The sequence below is a fragment of the Chelon labrosus genome (genome assembly GCF_963514085.1).
Source record: "Chelon labrosus genome assembly, chromosome: 12".
Lineage (NCBI taxonomy): Eukaryota > Metazoa > Chordata > Actinopteri > Mugiliformes > Mugilidae > Chelon > Chelon labrosus.
This window is the reverse complement of record NC_140345.1, coordinates 23,891,684-23,918,091: the sequence shown is the minus strand read 5'-3', so window position 1 is coordinate 23,918,091 and position 26,408 is coordinate 23,891,684. Positions and strand designations below refer to the sequence as shown.

At 41.7% G+C, this 26,408-nt stretch overlaps 3 protein-coding genes across 5 annotated transcripts; 1 reads left to right on the top strand and 2 right to left on the bottom strand.

Moving 5' to 3' along the window:
- Positions 1-109: 109 nt before the first annotated feature.
- kiaa1143 (KIAA1143 ortholog) lies at positions 110-3,774 on the bottom strand. The gene is made up of 3 exons (XM_084556884.1): positions 3,565-3,774; positions 2,426-2,576; positions 110-2,295 (listed from the first exon to the last, which is right to left on the bottom strand). The coding sequence occupies exons 1-3, from the start codon at positions 3,676-3,678 to the stop codon at positions 2,051-2,053; spliced, it is 510 nt and encodes a 169-aa protein (XP_084413010.1). The 5' UTR covers positions 3,679-3,774; the 3' UTR covers positions 110-2,050.
- A 366-nt stretch (positions 3,775-4,140) lies between these two features.
- On the top strand, positions 4,141-6,718 carry tmem42a (transmembrane protein 42a). The gene is made up of 3 exons (XM_084556885.1): positions 4,141-4,373; positions 5,194-5,340; positions 5,989-6,718. Exons 1-3 carry the CDS (start codon positions 4,212-4,214, stop codon positions 6,133-6,135), a joined length of 456 nt encoding a protein of 151 aa, XP_084413011.1. The 5' UTR covers positions 4,141-4,211; the 3' UTR covers positions 6,136-6,718.
- Positions 6,719-7,330: 612 nt separating this feature from the next.
- zdhhc3a (zDHHC palmitoyltransferase 3a) lies at positions 7,331-22,341 on the bottom strand. 3 transcript variants are annotated; one of them, XM_084556643.1, is made up of 8 exons: positions 22,279-22,341; positions 20,031-20,421; positions 19,688-19,812; positions 18,205-18,301; positions 17,967-18,048; positions 15,913-16,043; positions 8,594-8,809; positions 7,331-8,380 (listed from the first exon to the last, which is right to left on the bottom strand). In XM_084556643.1, the coding sequence occupies exons 2-7, from the start codon at positions 20,370-20,372 to the stop codon at positions 8,603-8,605; spliced, it is 984 nt and encodes a 327-aa protein (XP_084412769.1). In that variant the 5' UTR covers positions 20,373-20,421; positions 22,279-22,341; the 3' UTR covers positions 7,331-8,380; positions 8,594-8,602. The 3 variants fall into 3 exon arrangements, with proteins under 3 accessions (XP_084412769.1, XP_084412770.1, XP_084412771.1); XM_084556644.1 differs by lacking the exon at positions 22,279-22,341 and adding an exon at positions 21,452-21,775; XM_084556645.1 differs by lacking the exons at positions 7,331-8,380; positions 8,594-8,809 and adding an exon at positions 10,775-13,879.
- Positions 22,342-26,408: the final 4,067 nt, after the last annotated feature.

The window sequence follows — 26,408 nt, the reverse complement described above, 5'->3', positions numbered from 1 at the left end:
AGGGTCTTTCAGAGGTTGTCTGCATGCTGGATAAAGGAGTGTACAGTGTGTAGTTCTCTGGATAAATAACTAGCTGTAAAGCTCCTCTCTCAGGGTTGTGACCACTAGGCTATATTAAATTCAAGACATATCTCCACCTCCATGACTCTGGTTGCTAACGGCTTCACCATCTAAGGTTGACAGCCCCCATTTCTGCCCCATTGTGGCTTTTAACCTTGGCAGTAAGAGGTGTCAATCATCCATCTTTACATCCACTGGTGGGCAACATGGCACAAAGTGAGAACTACGCGATTACGATACAGTCGTTTTAATGGTTTATATACCAAATGTCACAGCAATAATACAATAAAAACAAAATCCACATTAAAAAGAAAAATCATAAAACCGCATTGACAAGAATGCATAGTTTCTAGATGAACTGTCACAGCTCCTTTGTCGAAGCCAGAATATATTCATACATCCGGTGCGCACGGCCGAATGTATTAAAAATTCTACAATGGACACGCCGTCAACAGACACGGTTACATTTGATCACGGATACAGATGGACGGGAAGCAACACAGGGATCTTGGCAGTTTCACTTTCAAATCAACTCTAGAGTCTACACATCAGGAACAGAGAGAGAGAGGGAGGGAGAGGGCGATCCACATGACGACCTTACATTTGTCACTGAAAAGGTAGTCACTGTTTGGATTCACTGTTACTCTATCAAAGAAGGTTTTTGAACTAACCGTGAGGAGAAAGATGACCGGTCAGTGTAAAATTAGGCGACACCCACCGATCAGTTTGTTTCAGGAATCAACCAACCTGGCTCTCTACCTTATTAGCTGCCTATGTTCAATTTAATGATAAACAGAAACCAAGTTAATTTATTGTGGCGGTAGCTCCATATCTCCAAATGTCTGAGGTGAGAAGACCTACTCTGTATCCCCTTCTTGTTACTTTCTGATTTGCAGACGTCAGAGCAGCGCTGCTCATGGAAGTCAATTCAACTCCTGCTTTTAAAGAGAAATTAATTTACTGCTCCAGCCTGGGATTTTGATTAGAATAATTAAATGTGCACCGAATGGAAAAAAAACACGAATTATATCGGCTAATTATCGCTGGCTCGATGAAAGGGAAATTAATTGCGCTCTCTGCACGCTGCTGTCTGAACTGTTTACACTTGGCTAAGAAGAAAAAGATTTGAAAAGGAGAAAAAAATAAACAATTTAGATATCCAAACAATTCCTTACGAGCGCAATAAAAATCAACGAGCTCCTAAAATGTGATTTGACCTGCAAATTAACCTAGGAAAACCTCCTTTATGGGTCTTTTTTTTTTTCGTGAATGTAAATGAGCATTAATTAGCTGCAGCAGATGGGACCTCTCCCTGGTGACGTTGATCATTTCAGCTGCTGGCTTTAAATGACAAGCTGCCATCGTCACCTGTATGTTTTCAACCGATAAAAGTAACAAGGAGGAGAAAAGAGTTCCAGAGGAGATTCTTTAGGAGCCTAATGAATCTGAATGTTATTGAATCAGAGATAAAACTAAATGATTAAGCTCCACAACAGCTCCTGTATTTGATTCTGGTGATGTGTAACTGAACATAATTGTGGTAATGCTCTGTACTATGATTTTGTTTGAAATGCTATGTTAATTTCTTTCTCTTACAGTAGCTCACTCAATCTCCACAGTTCCTCTTAGGCAGACAATCGGTTTGTGGGTGTCTGGGTGTCCTTCAGTGGACCAAAGAGTAAAGTAGTAAATCATCCCTGTTGTTCAGTGGAACAATAACAGAACTTGGAAGCAAATAGATTCTCAACAATTTGTTGCCTATAAGGTACTAAAATGAATGAATGGAACAGTCTTGAGTATCCATTGGTCTAAGACATGCAAAAATACTGGCGCTGTTCTTTAATAAAAAGAACGGCCAGGCTGCAAGGTGTCTGTTAACTTTTACCCCATTATTATTTGTCAAATGTTTCCTTTAATATTTCAGCGTCGTGGTTTTTTTTTTTTTTCTGTCTCAGGGGTTCATGACAGTCTTATATTTCAGCATTAACATCTAGTCATCCTCTTCATCCTCATCCCCTCCAAATGAAAGGAGGCTGTTATTTTTGACTTTCTTTCCAGACTTCACCTCCTTCTTCTCCTCTTCCTCCTTCTCCTTCTCCTTCTTCTCCTCCTTCTCTGCGTCGTTGCTCTTCTTCTTCTTGCTGGAGCTGGCACCGATGCCCTGGAACTTGTCTGCGGAGGAGCGCTTGGCGGGCTTCTTGAAGAGGATTTTACCGTCAGGAGGGGCTTCGTCGTCTGTGGGTCAGAGGGAGGTGTAGGTGAGTGGCAGGGGGGTAAGTTTGTGTAAAGCCAGAGCCTCGACAAAACATAACTCAAACCGTCCTCTACGTCAAGTTACATAATTTAATCGGTTATTCAGTCTCACCTTTGTCTGCACCTCCTCCAGGTTGCACGTCATCCTTGATCTTCTTCACCTCCTCCGCAGTAAGGTCTCCACTTTTAAGGACCACGACTTGAGGCAACTCGTCCTCTTGATCGCTCCCGCTGTCATCGTCCAGCGTGGGCATCACCTGGCGCTGAGATTGGGAATATGAAACACAGAGCGTCAGCCTACAAGACAAATCATAATTCACCGACCACAGATGAAAGAAGTAATTAGGAAAATGGCATAGTTTTAGAGAATGTGTCGGTGTCCTGTGCAGAGGTGGTCTCTTCTTTCAGTTATTTAGGAATGAGTGGATATTATGTTAGAATCTCATAATAACCAGAACAGATGAATTCATTGAATTGCACTGGGGGCTGTAACTTCAGACCCGGTTTTAACCTGTTGTTGTTTATATTTATATTTTATAAAAATTAGTAAGCCGAATTATCTATGAACGTTTAATTTTTTTGCTATTGACCATTCGATGTAATGACATTTACCAATAAGTTTTATTTCCAAAGAAAACGTAAAAACCTGAGATCCAGCATTCAAGTCTTGAAGCTTTTTTCCCCCCAGCGATTTCTAAGTGGATTTGTGAATGTTTATTTGCTGGCTTTTATTCGTATTGCTTGATAATGGCGTAGAATGAGTAGATAACACTAAAATTAAATTAAATACGTAGATAATGTATCAGTTCAGCTTAGTTTGACTCAGATTTTTGGCACTAAATCTAACTTCCTGCCCCTCTCACCTGGTGTGGTATGTTTACCCCAGTGTTTCCCGCTGCATCTTACATCTGATAGTTTAAAACAAATCTATCCGAACTTATTGCAGACGAAAATCTTTCGCTAATGCTGTAAACAAAAAGAAAAAGTAGCCCCACTGTACCAATGCTGCGGTAATGCTCCCATTATGAATGGGACTAGTGATGCATTATCTAGCAATTATGAACTCTACGCTCATCATTATGAGATACTATACATTAATCACACCGATTGTGTGTTTTTATTTGCACGTGCAACGCGCTTCATTGCAAAAGAGAGAGCTAATGCTAAGATTTAATACATTAAATGGAGCGAGCGTTTCGCGGGCCCGGGGCTGCTAGCTTACACGGCTAACGAACAACCAAACAACGTTACCTTAGTGTCAACATTCGGTCCCTCTTTGTATCCGACATCATTTTTAAACTTCTTCAGAAAAGACGGTTCCTCCGGCTTCACCCACGCAACGCCACTGGCCTTATTTTTATTCATTGCAAAGCGGGAAAAAACAAAACAAATCCAGACAATAGAGACCTAAACTGATTTTCTTTGGACTAGCAAAGCCTTTTCAACAAAATACAACATACGTCATCGAGATGCGCCGCTGCGCGTCGAGCGAATTCTTCGAAAGCAGCTGTGATTGGTGGATGTGCGAAGCTGCAGTCAAGGTGACAAAGACGTTACCGGAAACACGCATTTGTCTTCAAAATAAAGTAGAAATATTAAGGAGGACGTGATTAAAATCTACTGACTGCATAATAATTTGCCTATCAGAAACACCCGAATGTTATTCTCGTGGTAGTTGTTTATACCACACATGGAGGTCAAATTGATTTTGATATAGTCAAATAAAGTTGTGCAGCTGTACTGGATTATTGTAAATACACGTCGTTCGTTGAGCAGGCTTTTATTGTGAAATGTCACTTCGCCGGTCCACATCCTCTAACTCTCACTTGCCGCTACTGTCACCTGGAAGTGTCAACGGCTCCTGCCTCACACAGTAAAGTGTCTCGGCGTCCTCAGAGATGTTTTCGGGGTCTTTTTACGCGTTGATAGCGGGGTTCCTGGGTGCTGCTGCCTCTCTGTCAGCCAAGCTGTCGCTCGGTGCGGACTACCTGAGAGAGATGTGTGAGTCGGGACTGAACGGCTGGACCGAAACACACGGTGGAGCTGCTGCCTGTGACTGGGTGACTAAATATGACATCTCTGCTCCTCTCCACACGTTTTACTTTCTTTTAGAGGATTTAAAATATCTCACCATGCAGGGTCATACATGAACATTTTGTTACAAGTACAGTAAATCTGTTATATATGTAATTTCTTTCTATATTTGTCTGTTAAAACGTTAGAAGCTGCTGTTTCATCTTCTGTGGTGTGTTAGCATGAGCATACACTCATGGTTAATCACGATAAAAGAGTTTGAACTCGTTTGCAAATCTTGTAACACCGGTTGAGCATCAAAACAAAGATGGCAGCTCTCACAGCCAGGCTACAAAACAAATCCACAACTTTAAACTCCTTTTTTAAATGATGTAGTCGAAGGAGAGTTATTTATTTTTTCCTTGTTAGAAGAAACTTAGTGAAAAGTGCATTTGTGCTAGTACACAAACACTAATAAATGGATGTAAATAATATTCCAGCAGCTACTAATACAGTAGAAACCATTAAAGCTGTCATATAATAATAAAAGAAGATTTACAGGACACTATTGGTGCAGTATGATGTATTTAATCTCTTTAACGAGAATGTGGAGTTTACTTATTTTTAATTTTAGATTACATGTTGGTGTGTGACTTGTAACGCCTTGTAACACATTAGAAACACATTTTAACACTTACCTGATTCATCTGTAGCCTATAGTGTAGATATTTAAAAATATAGTTGTTAAGACTTTCAGAGATGATTCACAACCAATGACAGGAAAAGATTAACAGTAATCATGTTTGTAATTCATAATAATAATAATAATGCTGTTGTTGTTGTTGTTGCTTTTCCCTGCACTTTCAGCTCCACATCCCCCTGCGGCTGCTGTGTGGAGGCCTGCTGTTCGCCTGTAACGCTGTCATGTGGACCTTCTTCTCCAAGGCTCTCAGACACTGTTCCTCTTCAGCCAGGGCTACAGTCACTACCACTGCCTCCAACTTCATCTCCTCTGTAAGCTCCCTGCATACACACGTGGCACGCTGACGTTTACCTTCCACTTTATATAACATATACCCTAATTGGCCACAACATTAAAACCACTGACAGGAGGAGTAAATAACATTGACCATCTTGTGACACTTCAGTGTTCTGCTGGGAAACTTTAGGACCTGGCATTCATTCATGTGGATGTTACCTAGACGTGTACCACCCACCTAGACCAGACCAGACACCCCCACCCCATAGCAATGACACTCCTTGATGGCAGCAGCCATCCCCAGCAGGATGCAGCCTGACACAGAAACACACACAAAAACAGTTTAGGTAAAAAAAACATGAAGAACAGCACAAGGTGTTGACCTGGCCTCCAAATTCACTCGATCCCAAACTGATCAAGTATCTGAGGTCCCTCCCCTCAACCCTTAGGACTCCACTGACAACATCCTGTTACCAGACACCACAGGACACCCTCAGTCCATGTCCATTCTCTGATGAGTCACAACTGTTTTGGAGACACAAGGAAAACCTACACAATATTAAGAAGATGGTCATAATATTATGCTTGATTGGTGTTTATATATTTATAGAAAAAAGTTGTAGTGAAAATATTCAGTTGCTTTTATTTTATTCATATTGAATCTGCCTTGTTGGTGTGTCAAGGCCGTGCTGGGGAGGCTGATCTTCGGGGAGACCCATGCAACGTTGTGGTGGGTTGGCATCTCTCTCACTCTGTGTGGACTCCTGCTGCTCCATGGCTCCGCACCTCAGACGCTCCCGCAGGAGGAGGAGGAGAAAAAGGACAAGTGACGAATTGCTTGGCTTCTCGCGCGAGTGCTGCACGTGATCTGAAGTTGCAGTCACAACAATCTTTGAGAACTGCAAAAAAAAAAAAAAAGTCTCCCTCAGAGGGACATACTGGACTTTCCAAAGCACATAGAAGTGGAAATGTTGCTCATAAAGGGAGGTAAGTCAGTTTCTTAGGAGCTTCTTGCACTTAGGAGATTGCTTGTTGCTAAGCCATGTCTCAGAATGACAGGTGTTATTGGATTTTTACTTTGATGCCACCTCGTGGTGATTTGAAGAATAACACTGGAATAGACTACTACGCACTCATAACTTCTAATGTGAAGAAAATAAAAGGGATATTGATTGCTACCAATGCCTAAAATGGATCTAGAGAAAGCCAACATTTCCCCCAAGAAAGATAAACTATTGAAAACTTGCTGTTCTGTCTGAACACCCAGGCCATTTATATTAATTTACAGTATATACTGAAAGTGGCCGCAATGTAACACTGTGATGATCATACAAACAATGGACTAATATATGGAACAAGAGCATATATGATCTGATATACTATATGTATGGACCATTGGATTATTGTGCTGGAATATACGTACCTCTCTACTTCCTTGGAACACATAAGGTTGACTGTTCTTTTTGTTGTTTTTGTTTTTATTATCATCATGCTTCACATGTATGGCATAGCTCTGTACCCTTTGTGGACGGACATGCGCCTCCACAGAAATGTAAGTACCTGTCGCGGAGACCATGGAGACCACAGCAGCTGTGACGGATCTGAAATTCATTTCCTCCTCCATGTATCTCAGTGGGCGGAAAAACCCTCCTACACACCATCTACCACTCAGACGTCTTCTCTCTTCTCTGCTTTGCAGTGATTTAAGTAAAATTGTTCAACAGTTATTAGGTCAAACTCCCACATCAGGGTTTCCCATACAATATTAACACTATGGCAGCCTGCCAGGTTCAGATTTACTCAGCCGTGGTCTCATAACGAATCTGAAATGTATTTGCAGGTTTCCAGCTTCGAAAAGCGTCTCTTTAGCTTAACTTTATAAGCGCTAGCTAGTAAAGTTAGATTGAAAGTCAACAGTTTACTATAAATTGGATTTAATTGCTGATACTTTATTAACTCTTACATACATCTGCCCATAGAATGCCACCCCATAGACCCCCCTCCCCCCAAAAAAACGATCCGCCCAGTTCCAGTTGCCATTGTTTGACACACAGAGAAAATCAACACAGCTAACATGCTACTGACGATTTGCATTTCAGTTGCATAAATACAGAATCAATGCTTATAATGGTGTAGGTATGTAGTATATGTTGCCCCTGCATAGATCCAGCATAGATGCATAAATCTAGCTTGAAGCTACGACAAGGAGGTGGTTAGCCTAGCTTAGCATAAAGACTGGAAGCAGCCTGGCTCTGTCAAGGTAAAACAGTAAAGAGATTTAACAGTAAAGTTAAATCTCAGCTTTTGTTCAAATTCCATCAAATCTGTGGATTGGGAGACTTTAAAAAAATGCTGGTAGGTTGATTTTGTTGTCTTTGTACAAAGCCAGACTTGTTCATCTTCATGCTGCAGTAAGCTAACTAGCTGATGGCTGTAGTTTCATAGTTAATACACAGATGAGCTGAATGAGCTATTAGCTCATCAACATAATCAAAGTCTTGAGACACATCTATTTGTAATGCACAGATTAAAAAAGGAAACATTTCCATTCATTTGTGAATTTAAAAAAGTAACCCACACCGACAGTTTGTTAAAATAATGTAAACACGACGAGAGAGGAGTGGTCCCATGATAATATTCAGCACCCATTCAGTAGTTTGAAGCCCTTATCCAGCAGTTTCACTGATTACACAATAATGTCCCCTACATTTAGTCAATTTATTTTGCACCGTGCAGCTGAGTTTGAAAAATGGCAACTTGACACAGATGTCAAGAGTCGAGATGAGTTTTTAAACAAAGTGAGTCACTCTCAAACATTTTCTCTTTAAAGACAGATAAGGCACAAGGTGAGTTTAAGTCTTTAGGATGAAAAAAAAAAAAAGGCAGCAGAGACAATTAGCTTAGAGTTCCTGTTAGTGGTTTCCTCCTCAGGCAGCTCAATGAGATGAGTCTTTAAAGTCCGTCACCTCCTCTTCTCCCTCAGATGCTTTGGTCACGCTGGCAGGAGCTCTGAATCCTCGCAGCTCATTCACTTCAGCAGTCGGTGATGATCTCTGGAAATGCTGCAGTTTCTGGCTGCAAGAGTTAAGTCGTGAGAGATAATTTCCACATGATGCCACACTGCAGTTACAAAAGGCAAATACGTTGAAGTCTGATAAAAGTTGCCCTGTTCGTAGTCTTTTACATTTTAAACAAAACAAAACAAAACAATCCTTTCACTGTTTAGAAAGCCACTATATAGATTTATGTCCACAAATTCAAAGATGTCTTAAAAGAAGTCTTGCTCACCGGGCAGCTCTAGTTGAGTGGTATCTCAATCACGTCCTCCTCGATGATCTCCCCCTGTGGGACGGTGATGTGCTCCAGAGGCCTCTTCTTGCAGCTCAGCCCCGTGAAAGGACTGCACCAGGACATAGAGAACGGGTCCCCGAACGCCATCTTCATGGCCTCCCAACACGGCACCTTCCCCCACTTCCCCGTCTCTCCCTTCAGACGCTCAATTCCCTGAAGAGGACAAGACAGTGAGGCTCTAAAGGTTGACGGAGCGTTGCCGATTCAGCACTGCATGCATGATCAATCACAACATGAAACTGACGCTAACGCCAATGTGGCAACAACACGTAATGATTTTGCTTTCTGCGCTAGTCGCTCAGATGTCCAGACTAAAAAAAAAATTAATAAAATGAAAACATAGGCTTGGATCTTAAATACTCATTTTGCCATGTGTTTGTTCAAAGAGTTACTGATTAAGGTAATCATTCCTCCTGTTCGTACTGACCAGGAAGCAATACAGACCAAGAGTAAAGAGACTGTAAAATCATAAAATGAGAAACAAAACTCGCCCTGCTAATTTTGTTATCTACAAAAACAACTTGAGTATCTGCTAATTAGCAGTACAAACAGAGCACAGCCGAGGTTAATAGGCTGCTAGTGTTTTAAATAGCTATTGAGTCTGAGCCTTAGCCCAGTTTGGGATCTAGTGAATTCGGAGGCCAGGCCAACACCTTGTGCTGTTTTTGTGTGTGTGTGTGTGTGTGTCTGTGTCAGGCTGCATCCTGCTGGGGATGGCTGCTGCCATCAAGGAGTGTCATTGCTATGGGATGGGGGTGTCTGGTCTGGTCTAGGTGGGTGCTACATGTCTAAGTAACATCCACATGAATGAATGCCAGGTCCAAACGTTGGTCAATGTTATTTACTTCACCTGGTTTTAATCTTGTGGCTGATTGGTGTATATAGACATTGATTTAAGTTTGGGGATTGTATTAGGTTCAATCACCAAAACCATTTTGATAATAGATTCATTCACTACTTAAGCAGCAAACATTTTTAGAAATTAAAGAAATCTGATCTATCATCTTGATCAGGGAGCTTTAAGTGTATTTGTAGGTACTGCAGATTATATTACTCATGCAAAGAGCCAACCCAGCAGAGTGCCACTGTACAGCATATACCACTGAAGCTCTGAGCGGCTGATCAGCAGTTACCGGAAAAGTTTAGCTGCCATTATTGCTGCACAAGGGGGTTTACACTAGACACTCACAGATATATACAAATGATTCATTTTCTTGAATAAGGAAATGCAGAAGTCATTAATTTTTTTGTTTGTTTGATTGGGTTTTCTTTATCGACTTTCAGGTCAATTTCTTCGCATATATATGTAGTAATTCTGGTATTTCACATATTTAAGAATGAGCAACAGTAGCTGGAGCCTATTAACAGCTTTGACTTGATTGTGTTTTCTTAAGCGTAGTCAAGGATGCGTCGCTTAAAGGCCAGTACAGACAGGAGATGTTACCGCAATCAAAAACTTTGAATGTACATTAATACATGCGATTGTTCTATGACGTTTTAAGCCTTTTTTTTTTTTTTTTTTTTTATAAGAATTGAAATGAAACATGCCCAAGATGACAAAGTACAAAATGACTCGCATGCACTTCAAAAATAAAAGACTGGCACATACATGTGTCATGTCACATACAGAGCTCTCTCTCTCTCATTCATTCATTCATTCATTCAAAACGTTTGAGTTAGAAAACGGCACCAACGAAAAAAAGAACTGAAAGCACACCGACTGAAAAGCAGCATGCTTGTGACGTGTTAAGCTTGATGAGACAGCTAATGTGACCTCTTTAGCAAGCTTACCTCTCTGTCAAGATTATAAAGAGCTGTCTGCTTCAGAAAGCTTTTGGCAAAGTGAGTTATCAACCAAAGCAATAATGCATGAGTGTGGAGGGGACACTGCATGGGGGAGAGGCAGATTACAGACAGTAAAGTGGGAGAAGAATGGAAAACAGGGGAAATGCAGGGTCTGTGGGTCACATGGACAAAAAAACGGTATGCAAGGAATATAGAGAGGGACTCTAACATCGTTTAAACACTGAATAAAAAGAACATTTGGTCGAACGTCCTCAACAGTTAAGGAAATAAACACACACCAGAATAAAGAACAGTTGTTGCATTGCAGCTGAGAAGAATTTATTCTCTGTGCAGGTGCTGAAATATCTTCAGAATATTTAGAAAGAATTCATATTTCTGTAAAAAACAAATCTCCATCATCGCTCTCACCAGCGAGACTCGGCACCATCACGCCGGCAGTGTATCGCGTACACCACCAAGCTAGCCTTCACCCGAACCATGCATTCAGAAACAACAAAAGATCCATACAACGTCATGTAAACAAAGAATAGAAGAATAAAATGCACGCTTTGGAACAGAGCAGTTCACATATGGAAAAAAAAAAAAAAACAACTTAAAAGATAAATACAAAGTGCAATTTAGCCTGTTTTTTAGTATTTGTGTAAATGTAAGTGGTGAAAGTTAATACTGTTAAATGCTTTGATGTAGTCGGGAATATCGCAGAGAGACGGTCCAGCTGCTGCAGACTTTTTTTCTGCAGGGCTTCCCTTTTTACTTCATACAGGATTTAATGTTTCCTACAGCAAAGACTATTTTAAATCCGAACCAGTGTTTGATATCACAGCTTTCCCCAAATAATCATTTTTTTTTTTTCTGGATTTGGCACACACGACATCAAAACACCACATGGGCTTAGAGCACACGAGCTGATTCACTGGCAAGTGTTCATGCACACGGAAACAGGGAGCGCTGGTGGGACGCTAAACCCTTCTTCACAAAGAAAACGGAAGAATGAACGTTTGGTACAGCGTCACCCATTGTCGGGTCTGTCAACAGGATTCTAACGACCACGTTTTTTCTGTTTACCGACAGGTTGAGGTTTACAGTGGTAAACAAATTTGACTGAGAGCGTTTTAATTCCCACGAATGATTCGGTAAAACTTGCCACGAGCCAGCTGGCACTCCCGACTGTGGATTTGATTTGGTGGAACAAACAAAAACCTCCTGGCCTGTTTTGGGCAAAAATAAAACGCATCTCCGCTTTCTAAGCGGGGCTTTGTGTCGAGCATGTATCAGAGAGGAATCGGGGACAATGTTCCACACTTGGGCAACACGTAGATCTTAAAATCACTCCAAACACATGGTTAAACTGAAAGTGTGACATTTTTTTTGGTCTTTCATGTTGTTCTGTAAGAGGGATACCACAGAGCCTGTAATATCAGACTCAAATAATTTATGCTTGGAATTTGCAGCCCTCCTGGACTCTCAAGGGAAAACCTTTCAGTAGTGATTTAAATCAGGGATGCACAGATGCAACATCAGTGTCAGAGCCGATAGTGGCCTTTTAAAGTCGACCAGGTGTCATGAAATCAACAAAATGTTAATATCCTTATAAATATTCAGTATTTATGTGGGGAGAGAGCAATGAACTGGTATTGGAGTGGGAAGGATTAAATGTCAGAATCAGGAAAGAAACAAGTGGCATCGGTGCATCCCTATCTTACAAAGATGAGTGATACAAGCCAGAGTTGACTCTTAGCACAGGGACAAAAACATGCTAAAATTTGCCGCATTTAAAATATTTTCACAACCATAATAGACCAAAAATGTATGTGTGTCATAAATGTGTCAGAGTAAATAAAGAAAATCTCCCAAGATTAAAAATAAATAAATAAATAAATCAGTTTAAAGTGGATAAATTAGCCCTGGAAGCCAGCTCAACTTGCTCCGCCCACAAAATTTTTGTGGCAGAAAGTTGGTCTGGAGTCGCTCTTGTTGGGGATCTGATTATGTTACGATAATGATATAAAGGGTTGGGCTTCTGATTATGATCTGCAAGGATCGGGCTTTATGTGGCGACGTGTTACAGTATCAGAGCGCTGTGGAGTTGGATTTGTTTACAACAAATAGCTCTGATTGGTTGGAGGACTTTCCAGTCGTGACCAGAGGTTATTTTTTTCTGTGTATCGTTTGAAAGACCCCATAATGAATTTTTTTTTTTCACTGCAGCTTAATTATCCAAGACTACTGCATGTGATTACCATATTCTCGCCTTTTTTTCCATTTATTTTTCTTTTAATTTATGGGAGATTTTCTTTAATTAGCAGAACACAAATACAACTCCATAAAATCCACAACAACGATGACAAACCGCCGACGTTTGGGACCATTTAAAAGGGTCGGCCTGAGCAATGGATCCATTTTGCAGAATGGCTCAGACGATCCATTGTAGCGTGGACCCATTTAAAAGGTTTACTTTATCCACGTCTGGAACACACTACTGACTACTGTCTGTCAAGAGGAAGATTTAAAGGGTCAATTCACCAGAATTACAAAAGACGTTGTCCATTCACTGTCTAGTCGTTGGGAGGGGATTGGGGAGGTGGGCTGACTTATACTTTTTCAGCCAAATTGCTAAAAACATGCTGCATATACTAATATTTAAAAGCAAGTTCTACACTATTTGGCATTTCTAATAGTAAGACTCTTTGTTACAGTTGACATCAGTTTATTAATTATTTTTTTTTTGTTTACCTAAAACGTCATTTCCGTGGTTTTCCACACTGGTAAATGCAGGACCCATAAAAAGACGTACTAACAAATGATCTGCGTGGCCAGGCACCACCAGGACTGCACGATAAAATATGTTTGGGTTTTTTATGTTTTTTTTTTTTGTTTGTAATATAGTTGAACTAACCCTTTAAGTAGAAACAAGAGGAAACACAGGGCAAGAAAAAGAGGAGGCTTCCGATACAACGGGAAGAGAAGTAGATTAGAAACAAAAACAGATTCATCACAGTGTTTGCAAACAGGACTCAAAAAACGGAAAAGGGGTTTCTTTTTCTCTGCAACTCGACTCACTCAAGGCAACACAAAAGTAAACGTATAGCGCACTCATGGCATCACAAAATAAAATTTAAAAAAAAAATAAAGCACATGACTAGCTGTCCATGGCTAGCGTGGGATATACAGTGTAAAGAGCAGTGGGAGCAAACGGACTGACATAGCTGAGCTCAGTGGGGCGGGGCTGGGCTGGGCTGGCCTCCCCCTCCGCCTCGCTCACACCACATACTGGTAGGTCTCTGCCTTCCCGTGGTCAGGGGTGGAGAAGGGGCTAAACCACAATAAGGAGAATGGGTGTCCGAATACCGCCCTCATGTTCATCCACTTAGTTTTTTTAGCCCATCTTCTCTCTTCCTTTTTCAACTGCTCTATGCCCTGAAAACGAGAGACAACCAAACTTCAATTGGTGTTTTTTGCGACCCGGTGAGTCAATCACAAACCAAATTCCAAACACCCATTTTGTCAGCAAGAACAGGTAATCTGGGCCGGTACTTCAGGCTTTGAGTGATTTTATATCTGCTGGTGCTCTGTTGCCTCCCCCCGTCTGTGTGTTGTATATTTCCTAATATGTACAAGCCCTCTAAGCCCCTATGATCAAATGCCACTCATATCTCTGACCTAGAGTTGCAGACAAAAAGAAGTTCAGAGCAGGAAGAGGAACAGAGTTTGGCGAGCTACAATCCACAGGCCCACCATCACAGTAGGCTCTATAATTTTAGCACAGCACCAAACTTCACGTACGATAGTGATTCCTTCTTCAACTGATACATGGACAAAGTATACCTTTGCTGGGACAATAAATACATTCATGCATCTTTATATTTATATATAGTGCTGAAATCTGAACATGTTCAGTCTCTAAGGAAGACGTGCTCAGAGCCTACAGGTTAAATGTGGAGTGAGAATGACGTTAAACACTTCTACCACATGGCAACGTTGCGTATTAGCGATTATTCTCATCCGTATTATCATGTTTATTATTAATGAAGTGAATGCAAACATATGTGACATAATTAAAAAAAGCTATCTTTATGTTTCTCCACTGAGAGCTGCTGTAAAGCCTTTAACCTTTAACAGCGCAGACCAGGAAATCAGTCTGAAGGAGACAGAGGGCTGCAGTCTGGGTTATGGGGTTAACATCTGAATCACATATTGTGCTTTTGAGGTAACCGCCAAAGCATAGCAGACAGCTGAGTACCAAATCCTACAACTTGGGCAAAGAAGAGGAGCCTTGAAGATGCGTATTTGAGCCTGAAATAAGACCCACACACACCGTTATCCTCCATTTGTCATGGGCCAAAGCCACTCAGTCAACAGTTGTTGGCATGTTTAACAGAGGATGGATGTAATTTAGCCAAGAGAGGATGGATGTGCATCTGTATGAGAACAGATATTTCAGACGGATTTTCCGGTTTAGCAGAGCTATTTACAAATCTATACAGCATCCTGGAGTCTTTACTAAGACTCATCTGCGTAGGCTGCCTTGTTTGCCAAGGCCAATGTGAATTAAACGTGGCCAGCCTGCAGCTGCTGTGTTCTGGTTTATTTTCTGCATGCCATAAGTCTCAAGTCAGATGGCTACATAAAGTGAAAGCTAGCTGCTGAGCTAGCCCCAGCTAAAACTAATGCTAAGCTTGGTAATATACATTGTACATCCCACTGTGGGATGAATTAAAGGATTATCTAATCTTATTCAATCACATTTCTTAGTTTCAACATTTGTTTCTGATTCCCTTACACAAAAGTTGTATTAGTTACATGCCTGACAAACTTTGAATCCTGCATATAGAATATATAATCAGCACCAGAACAGATTTCAGATGTTTTGCCAGCACAGAAAACAAATGTTTCCAGTATGTTTTACCTGCTATAATTAGAGATCAAATTAAACATTTATTCCACATCTTGGTCAAAGTTTTTCTCTAGCTGTTATGGGATTTCAAAGCTAATCTAGTCATCTGATGGCTGAGTATGATACCATGCTAGAAACATGATCAGCTGCTATATATCCTTAAAAGTTGTCACTTCTCATATAAACCATCAGTTTCACATCAGCCCGAAGCAGCAGTGGCAGCACACTGTAGTCCACGTAGTGCAATAAAATGAATAAGTACGGCCGCTGAAACCTCACATTTACCTTTAAGGCACTCAGTTTGTTCCTTTTTGACAGTCACTTGCTTTTGAAGGCAATGCTGACTGTGAAAAACTGGAAGGGAATTTGCTGCGGACGCCACTTGACTTGTTAATGTTGCATTAGAGCTAGAAAGCTAAAGATGATCCTTGTTTTTAAAAAAAGAACAAAGGGTGAGAGCAGCAGGGTTACGGTCTGAAGAGCAGGAGGAAGAAGGCAGAGAAGAGCAGAAAGGAGGAGGCAGAGGATCGAGCAGGTCACTAAATGGGTCACTTACGGTCTCGTCGGTACAGATGGAGTGGACTTGGGTGCCGAACATCACAGAGGTGAAGATGAGGAAGAGGAGGCCCTCAAAGCACAGGAGTATGAGGAGGATGACTGTTGCTGGAGGAGAGAAGGAACTGCACTCTGGGGGATGGAAGGATGTGGAGGCAGAGACGTGAGAGGGCAAAGAAGAGGATCGAATGAGGAACTACTACAGTGCTATCAAAGAAACTACAGTGGTCTACTGGTGACTGGAGCAGCTCTACAGAGAGGGGTCAAAGGTCTGAAGTCAGGTATGTGCATCTGTTATCTTGTAGAAGACTAGTGTGTGTGTGTGTTTGGGATGAAGAGAGTTATACTGAACTGGAATCTAGAAACAAGATGCACTTATTTACCATGATGGTCTCCATAACATAGAGGTACAGTTGTTATAGTAGAACGCAAAAAGAAGTTAAGAAAACGAATCAAATCCTCAAACCGAAGCACAACTACATACTCTCATGTATACCGTGACTAGACTAGGCCTGCACCCAATTCATATAACACCCCTAAACCCACCAGAATCTATAATCACTGCACCCCTCGACCCCTACTACCACGGAATTAGTCATGTTATCAGCACAAGAGCTGACATACGGATAATGAATTGTGAATCACAGGCACAGAAGGTTATAAACGCCTACGTGACGATCAAGGGCTTTGAGCTCATTTGTAGGTGGGAACATTAAAACTTTGAGAAAGGTACATTTGATTAGCATTTGAGTGTAGGGCTCTGAGTAAGAGCGATGACTCATGCAGGAAAACACTTCTATCACTGCAGGAACAAGTCCTCGTTATGAATTATTTGAGACGGCAGTCAACTTTTTTGCTAGAATCTTCTAGAAAAAAGTCCTGTAGACTTCTCTGATGCTCCCCGAATTATTTTGAGAGAATATAAAGGCCCTACATCGTAACCCAGAAATGTTATAGGTCTAAAATGCATTTCCTCGTACACACCGTACAAGCAAAGAAACTTTTCCCTATAATCTGTGCTGCAGAGATTTGAGTGAAAGCAACTGTTAATCCGCATTTAATAGCTTAAACTACAACATGAGTGGCTCAATTCCACTCGCCATTGTGTGAAGGACACCGTGAAACTGAACGCAGCTGACAAGTTCACCACCTTGGGCTTTAGCAGCGTAATTACAGAACAATACAGACACATTTATGAACGCTTTCGACGGCCTAACCCCCTTGCGCAGGCTCCATGTAGACCACTTGCAGGACTATGAACCAAGCTTAAAGGACGTTCTCATCCTGACTGCGTGCCTCAGTCTGCTGATGTGCTACCATAGACTGTATATAAATATGGACAATGCATCCCCACGTCCTTGCACTGGCCAAACTGATGCTATTTTACCAGGGATATGGGCAGCGCCATCTTGCGACTTTGGAGCCAGAGCCAGGTGGTCGTCATTATGTCACATCCTGTTTCCATAGCGTTAAATAACCAACTAAAATGAAACTTATCCAAAAAATTGACACTTGAACATGCATCATTATTATAATAGCTACCGAATATGACAGAAACCATCCTTGAAAATTTTTTATTTGACGTGTACTTTAGTGTTTTAGTTCGGCCCAAGTCCCATCCACTAACATAGAGGGGGTGGAGCTTATGACCTATACTGCAGCCAGCCACCAGGGGGAGCTCTACTTGCTTTGGTTTCACTTTTGAGGAGCCGTTGGGCAGTCCATATTTATACTGTCTATGTGTGTGCTACCCACAACATGCTAACAATGGCTCTCAAACATATATAGATTACACAGTCCTGAAATTAATTCCGATCATTCTGAATGATGTAGTATGTGTTGCTGTTGAACTGTATAGAGCTATATTGACAGGGGTTTCAATTATTTTGACCCACCTATTTTATCTCAATTGTATATATTTTTATTTGTTTTATGTTTCTGATGTACAAAGGCGCACTGTAAGATTTCAAAGGCGCACTGTGAGTTCATGATTGTGGTTTTGTTCTTTTTATGAGCGAAGGGAAATGAGGCTATCGAAAAAAAAAAAACACTCACTTGTCCAATCATCTTCAAAGCAGTAGAGGAAATGGAAGACCACCATCACCAGGGCGTGGAGAGAGACGAGTGCAATGTACATCTAGGTTAAAAAAAGAAGACACAAAGAGGAACACACTTGACCACACACGCCAACTGCAAACAGACTGACAGTCAATGTGAAACTGCCAACACTACTGATTTGTGACGCACTATTGCGGCACAGTGTTATATGGCTCAAAAATGCGCATCCACTTACTGTAAAAAGCACAAAGTACTTCTGGTTGTTCTCCCCAACACAGTTGTTGACCCACGGACAGTGGTGGTCCATCTTTCGTATGCAGCGTTTGCAAACACTGGAGGAAAAGTTAAGTGTCAGTTACAAAGATTTAAATTCGACGAACATTAGATGAACATTAGTTCTCCAAGGACAACAAAAAAAAAATTATGAAACAAATATTAACCCATAAAAGTTTGGTCAACAAATAAAACATATAAGATTAGACTAAAAGGAGACTGACAAATAGAGACATGCACCAAAAACTGCATTTATGTTCTCAAAGGTTTAGCTTCTCCTCTCAACCTAAACCCTCAGAGTAAGGGCCAATACTGCCGGGAGAGCACAGATGACAAGAAGGCTGTGTTTTGAAATGATAACTAGATTTACTTTGCTGAGGAGAGTCACTGTGTTGTTATTGCAGAGCAGAGTGGGTTGGAAGTAAACAGAGCCATCCAAATAAACCTGGTCTGGTCATAGACGAGAACATGCTTGTAATCGTGTTCACTAGGGCTGGGCTTAAAAAGAAAAGTTGATTCTCAGATTCAAGGCGATTCATTTCATAGATTCGCTATCGATTCAGTCCAAAGTGATTTATTAGGTATAAGCCTAAATATTTCCTTAATAAAATCTCACCGCCATCTTACAAGAGCAGTTTCACATGAATACATTGTAAAACATTACAGCCCCATTAAATTATGTCAATGTATTTCCTCTCTTTAACTACAATCACCATGATTTTCTTTATTCTTTATGTAGCTTGCTCTATCATACTCTGCTCTTTCCTTCCTGCAACCACTCCCTGACACTACTAAAGAAACAAATACACATTAATGTCGTGTGTTTTTTTAAATTCCTTGAAATTATGACATTTATTTTCTCTCTGACCTATCCACCATCCAGACGTCCACAGGAGGACACAGAACCACAGGGGCCGTCTGTATCTGTTTGCAGTAACTATTTATTTAATCAGATAACATTTAATCTACATATACTGTAATAATATTTCCTCACTGCTTCTCTTTTGTCCTCTCTCTCACAACCCTCACCTCTGCTATGTTGTTATTGTTGCAGTCGAATCAAATCATGACCTTCTGAATCAGAAGCAAATCGATTCAGGCAACCGGTAGCGATGCCCAGCCCTAATGTTAACCGTGCAAAACAAACATGGCGACAGCTGGAGCCACAAAAGGCGCATGTGACAAAAACCAGACGATGACTAACAAAAGTCAAATGACTAAAAATGTGACTAGAAACTGAATTGTTAGAGTGAAACCAAATCAAAATCTGGTGCCCAAGGACAGCGCTAGTAGAAAGCGAAGAGGATAACATCACAAAGGGAGGACTCTCTCTTCATAAATGATCCAAAGTCAAAAGTCTGACTTCACTGCACCAAAACACAGCACTTGATTGGGCCCGCGATGCCAAACGCTGCAGTGAATATTCCATGTCCTTTTTGTCCTACCTGCAGTGGTGTGCTCGGTCAGGCTTGATGCTGCAGCACTTGGGACATTTGTAGACCACCTGCCCTGGTTTCAGCTGAAGGCTTTCTATGTATTCCTTAGTAGCATTCCCTTTTGGCACGGCCCCCTAAAAGGGAAACACGCATATAAAGCGGTTGACTGTGCAGCTCATCAATCACTATTGAAAAAGTAGGCAGAGGCTAAATGTATTATCATTTATAAAAGGTCCAGCAGCGTGATTCAGGACCACACAAAGCTAAATATCATAAACTTGTCTGCATGGCATTGAGAATTAAAGCTGTGTACATGTATAACTACCAAAGAAAAAAGCAAAAAAACACTTACAGGGTCAGTGCACATGGCCCTGAGGTGTGAGGCGAGGGCAAGGAAGGCAAGAGTGTTGAACAGAGTCCCGTTCACGATGCTGTACGTCAGATTCTTGGAGGGCAGCAGCATTACAAACAACACCACAAACTCTGCGTAAAAGACCAGCAGCCAGGTGATGACGGCACACACGATCCCGCAGGCGTCCTTGATGAACCACATGGCCGAGGCGGAAGAGGCGGTGATGACGTCTTTGGAGATGGGGATGCGCTGCTCGACCTGCAGACAGGTGGTTCCCGCCCCTGTCCCGGCCTGCCCGCGCCCGTGCTCCACGTCCCTGCATCTGTGCACCGGGCTCTTCATCCTTCATCTAAGCTGGATTCCTTCAGGCTTCAGTCCTGGTCACCGCATGCTGGGGGAGTGGAGGGTCACAAGTCATTTATTAGATCAGAATTTGTTTAAGCCATGTCAGTCATATTGTACGCAAGGCCAGTATCAGAAATCTGGGGTTTTATTGGCATGAAACTTAAAAACAAAACCACAAAGTTTGCATGTGTGTCTAGGTCGTTCACATCTGTAGCTTGCTGATAGATATTGGGGTGGTGAGGTATGTCCTCTTTTCTATGAGCTGTATTTTTCACTCAGAGACGCCATTAAGCTCTTAGGTGACAGTCATTCATTTTGTTAACTGGTTAGAAGAGAATAATAACAAACATTTCTCAACAGTGATGATAGTCTGTCTGCTGTAACTCAGAATATTTGGCGTCTGAAGTGCTGCAAGTAATTTTTAGGAGACTGCTTTAGGATTTAGAGCTTAGATGGGAAGGTCCATTGTTTGAGTCATTTGTCATTTTTATGTGTTTGCTTTATCAGGCTCATTTAACATCTTTGTGTTAGGCTGTTGGCTTGAAAAAAAAAACAAGACAAGACAAGGCCTTGGTCTCAGATGTTGTCTCTTCCCCATTCTTCCTTTAAAGACTAAGTAGCTGAAATGACGTAATAATCAACAGATTAACAAATAATGTAAATAATCAATCATTGTTTTGCAGCCCTGTCACTGTTAACACAGCACTGTGTACACACACCCTGCTACACCTGAATCCAAGTAACACATGACAAAGCAGAAATGCGAATGATGGCAAAGCCCTCGGATACAGGAAACAGACTGAAAGTAAACTTTCCGGTTCTAAATATTTCTGTGAACAAAGGGAGGATACAACCTTGTCACGCTGAAGACAAATTACAAAACCACAAAGCAGCTCGAAGCATCCCCTCAACTTTTTTTTTTTTAATTAGTATTATGATTATTAAAAGAGTGCACAAATATTCAGCTAACAAACACGTGTCAACGCTGTGGGGGATCTGATTTGTACTGGGTTTTCGTTTAATGCAAAAAAAACCAAAGTGATTCGTCAAGGCAAACATTTGGGCGGCAATCATACATCCTCTCCATCCTGGTCTAGTGGTCAGACGTCTCGTCTGGCGAGGAGCCGGAGGTGAGAGCTGGTCATCCGTCAAAGCTTTGTCACTGCAGAGGTCAAACACAGCAGAGAGAGAGCAGCACGGTGGTGGTGGTGGTGGTGCTGCGCGCCTCTGCAGACTGACTCAGTGCTACAATACCTGGAGCTGGGTGAGGCATCACGGATGAGTGGAAGGAGAGGTGACTTGAGAGGCGGTGGACTGTGACCCTGATGTCTGAGCTAATCATAACCTGGTGAGCTGATACTCTTTTATTATTATTTTTCCTTTCTTCCTCTGGCTCTGGAATACAATGTCCCCGTGTGAGTTAAAATCTTATTTAAGGTGATTTAGAGGCATGATCACTGGTATCAGATTAAAAATCGGGTTGTCATCGCTCTTTAAATGAGATGAGAAGGTGGGTCAACGATGCCCTGTCTCATCTGTTTCAATAGGTGAAGGTGTTTTCAATTTTGAAGGTGTTTTTAATTTGACTGCCACGTATGAACGGCGAGCTAACGGCATCATTTATAGCCAGGTACAGCCGAAACATACATTGACTAGTTATGTCTAATACACTAAAACCCAGTGAAGACATCTTAAATGACAGTTAGTAGGCCTACATAGGTCTGAGACAGAAACCAACACATTCCGTTCCAGCTAATGCTAACTGCTAAGCTAAACGTCTCACAGCGAGCATTTACACTGTTTGCATATTAATTATCAGCGTCGTTCAGCGCGGTAGACGGCAGGGGACGCCTGCGTGCCTCTACTTCGGATTAATTGTGATTAAAAACCCGCTGAATCTCACCTGAAAGATGAGCATCCCTCCGGTCGCTTTTCTCTGCTGCTCGGACGGTTGCTCCTCTCGACGACGTTCTCCTCCAGCCCATTCACCAACAGCAGACGTCATGACGTAGAGGGAGAGAGCCAATGGGATCACAGGAAAGGTTTCCAGCCTCTTCGCGTCAGAGGACACGATCAGACACACCTATTTTTACACCTGTCTATCTTGTTCATCCTCACCGATCAAGCATAACATTATGACCACCTTCCTAATATTGTGCAGGCTTGCCTCCAAAACAGCCTGTGAAGCTTTCCAAAAACACGTACCTATAATAAACACAACAGCTATCCACTCATAGGAGCTGTTTTGCTAAATGCACCAGGTATTTCCATTCAAGAAATTTTGCTATCTGATCTACACCAGCATACACCAATCAGGCATAACATTATGACCACCTTCCTAATATTGTGTAGGTCTCCCTTGTGCCTCCAAAACAGTTGTGACTCGTCAGAGAATGGACATGAGTCTTCTGAGGGTGTCCTGTGGTGTCTGGCAACAGGATGTTGTTACTGGGGGCCTTTGAGGGGAGGGGCCTCTGTGGATAATCCCACAGATACTTGATCAATTTGGGATCTAGTGAATTTGGAGGTCAGGTCAACACCTTGTGCTGTTTTTCATGTTTTTGTTAGCTGTTTCTAAACCATTTTTGTGTTGTGTGCCTGTGTCAGGCTGCATCCTGCTGGGGATGGCTGCTGGCATCAAGGAGTGTCATTGCTATGGGGTGGGGGTGCCTGGTCTAGTATTTTTACTTAAACTAATTAACTTGACCCTGCGATAGACTGGCGACCTGTCCAGGGTGTCTCTCGCCCGATGACAGCTGGGATATGCTCCAGCAGACCCTTAACGGGAATAAGCGGGTACAGAAGATGAATGAATGAATGAATTATTAACATGATTGAGTTGGTGCATTGAAACATATATAAAATATAAAAAATTGCATGTATATATAAAATATGGACAAGAATATGTTGTCTAATTACAATGCACCCAGCAGATATGCAATATCCTGCACACTGAGAAAGGGGTTGACACTTACATCAGTTTATTTCCCAAAGAGGGAGGGAAAGTGTGTGTATATAATCAGAGACAACATGGCTTTGTGTTTATAATGGCTGCTCATTTATCTTTGATTAAATCCTGTTTTTTTTTTTCATTTTGAGGTTCACCATGCCAGCCAGCCTGTCTTTGACTGATGGCGCCAAAGCGATAAAAGTGACTGTTCCATTTACCACCGGAGGCAGTGGTGTGGTGAGATTTTAGGATCAACTTGGGCTATTTGCTCTGTACCAACACGACTAATGGACTATTATGTTAAGTGCAATAAGAACCAGATTTTAGGCTTTTGACAAGGCTCAACTTTATATCATTCCAGGCAAAATGGGTCAATGTCTCACTTTAGTCTGGCCTGCCTCATTCTTTTTGTTTGTCTTTGTATGGACAAAAGGTTTTATTCTTGACATTGTTTTTGTTTTAAAGGTTGATGTTGATCGGCTCGGTTTAACAGTCATCACTAGAGGGCAGCGACGTACAACAACCCTTCTGCAGAACAGTACTACTCATGGCTCTTGGCTTTGGGCAAATAAAGTCCACAGACCTGTAGCCTTCATGGATTCAGGCTAATGTTGCTGCACTTTCTGACTGACACCAATTTTAACTTGTAACTGCTTATGAAGTGCTCCCCGTGATTTGGCACGTAACTGCAGTGCTCTTTCTCTGGATTAACAATTGATAATGCACTTCGAATTGCAGCCTTTGCACTGAAAAGCATTTTTGAAAAAGGCAGAGTACTATAGCAGTCAGCCTAAATACCCCGGACTCGACAACAGATCAGAGGTAAGACCGTGTAATCCGTGTCCACCTCCACAGCGCACATCCATCGAGGCTTGTCAACATAAAACTGGCAAGTAGCTGTTAAACTTTGAAAGGAATGTATAGATAGAAAAAGACTTCGTACGGATCAGTCATGAAAAGCATACATGTGTAGACAACTTGCTCCTGAGCCAATTTATAACACATTTTGTGAAGAAAGTGTAGTTACAGTGCAGTTAGATAAACACACTGAGAACACTCTGTCTGTTTTTCACCTCTGTCCACACTGCATTGATTTCCACATAAGGCATATGATGTACAGAAACAGAATGTTCAACTCAACCGAGCTTGTCTCCACGCTTAATAAGATTACTGATCATAATTTTTTGCCCTATGTTCTGAGGTTTCGCATAAAAATATAGTGCTTTTTTTTCTCTCTCTCTCTCTCTTCTCATCAGTGCCTTGCAGCTGTGTCTGCAATTCAGGGTTCACGTCAAAAAACATCCCAATCCAAGATTAAAATGGGCGAGCACACGCTATCAGAGAAATGTTACGGTAGATGTTTTGTCCTTCGGCACCGGTCCCTGATAATGTGTGGGGAACTTGCAGCTCCCTCGTCAAAACAAGACGAGATACTGACTGGCAGTTTCCATCAGAAATAGTGTTTCTTATCAATCCTCTGGGACCGTGTCAGGAGGGACTCTGTAAATCTTTTAACAACCACAACAACTCCTCGTGTTATATAAGTTAAACAGAGAAGCGAGGATGAGGAACTGATTATATGTCTTCATTTAGTTATTTATTTTTTTCGAGGGTAAGACACAACTATATTACATCTCAGTATATGCCATCTTCCACATCAGCTGCGTGGATCAGGACTGACCCTTCAGCTTTACTTAAATCAAGAAAGGATGTATTTTCTACAGGAAATGAGAAAGCTCGGTGCCTCAAATCAAATCGCTCAGCCTCTGTGAGCATCCTTTCGTTTTCCATCACATGCGCCTTCTCTTCTGCTTCCTCTTACCCAAATAGTTTCCCTTGGAGAATTGCAGCCGGCCCATTAAGAGCAGAGTCTGAATTCACAGAGGCGCTCTTGCACTAACCAGTTTTTATTATGAAAAGGCACTAGAAAGGCTGCACAAGTGCAGCTCCTAAATATTCTCCCAAGATTAGTTTCATCCTCTGCAAACTGCACCTGATTTTCCACCCGGTAACATCTCAAACGGGGCCTGCCGAGCAACCGTGCAAAACAATCAAGAAGAGCTGTAACTCTTTATTGTCTTAGTGGAGCCTTTGATATCCCACTGTGCTAATAGCTGTGTCTGTGGTTTTTCCTTTTGTGAAAATGGCACATATTACCACCTCAAGTACTCTGCTCAAAATCTTAATGTGTATAATTCTGGCTTAGTTCAACCTGGTGTATTTCTTATTAATGTGTCCATTGTGGCTCTTTGGGCCATGTGAACACTGTACTCTCCAGCTCTGTTGTATTGATTTAGGGAAATGAGGAGAATATTAGGCAAAATGGGTAACTGCACACACAAGAACTATAACGGCTGTTTTGCTAAGTGCATCAGGCATTTCCATTCAGGAATATTTGCTATCTGATCTAATCACCAGCATACACCAATCAGGCATAACATTATGACCACCTTAGTAATATTGTGTAGGTCTCCCGTGTGCCTCCAAAACAGTTGTGACTTATCAGAGAATGGACATGGGCCTTCTGAGGGTGTCCTGTGGTGTCTGGCCTTTGGGTCCTATGAGTTAAGGGGAGGGTCCTCTGTGGATCATCCCACAGATACTTGATCAGTTTGGGATCTAGTGAATTTGGAGGCCAGGTCAACACCTTATGCTGTTCTTCATGTTTTGTTTGTTTTTTTTAGTTGTTCCTAAAGAATTTCTGTGTGTGTGTCTGTGTCAGGCTGCATCCTACTGGGGATGCCTTGGGGTGGGGGTGCCTGGTCTGGTCTAGGTGGGTGCTACATGTCTAAGTAACATTCACATGAATGCCAGGTCCAAATGTTTCCCAGCTGAACATTGAATTGTCACAAGGTGGTCAATGTTATTTACTTCTCCTGTCAGTGGTTTTAATGTTGTGGCTGTATACCCAGCAGTTGCTTTTTGTGAGGCTTTGCATCACTTTTCCTCACAGAATCTGCTCATGTTGGAGTTGTCGGAGCAAATGTGATTTCCAGCACATAGAGAGACTTGTTACTTGTTGTAATAGCTTTTACTTACCATATGACAAGCTGAGCGTTTGCTCCCGTCTGCCATTTCCAGTG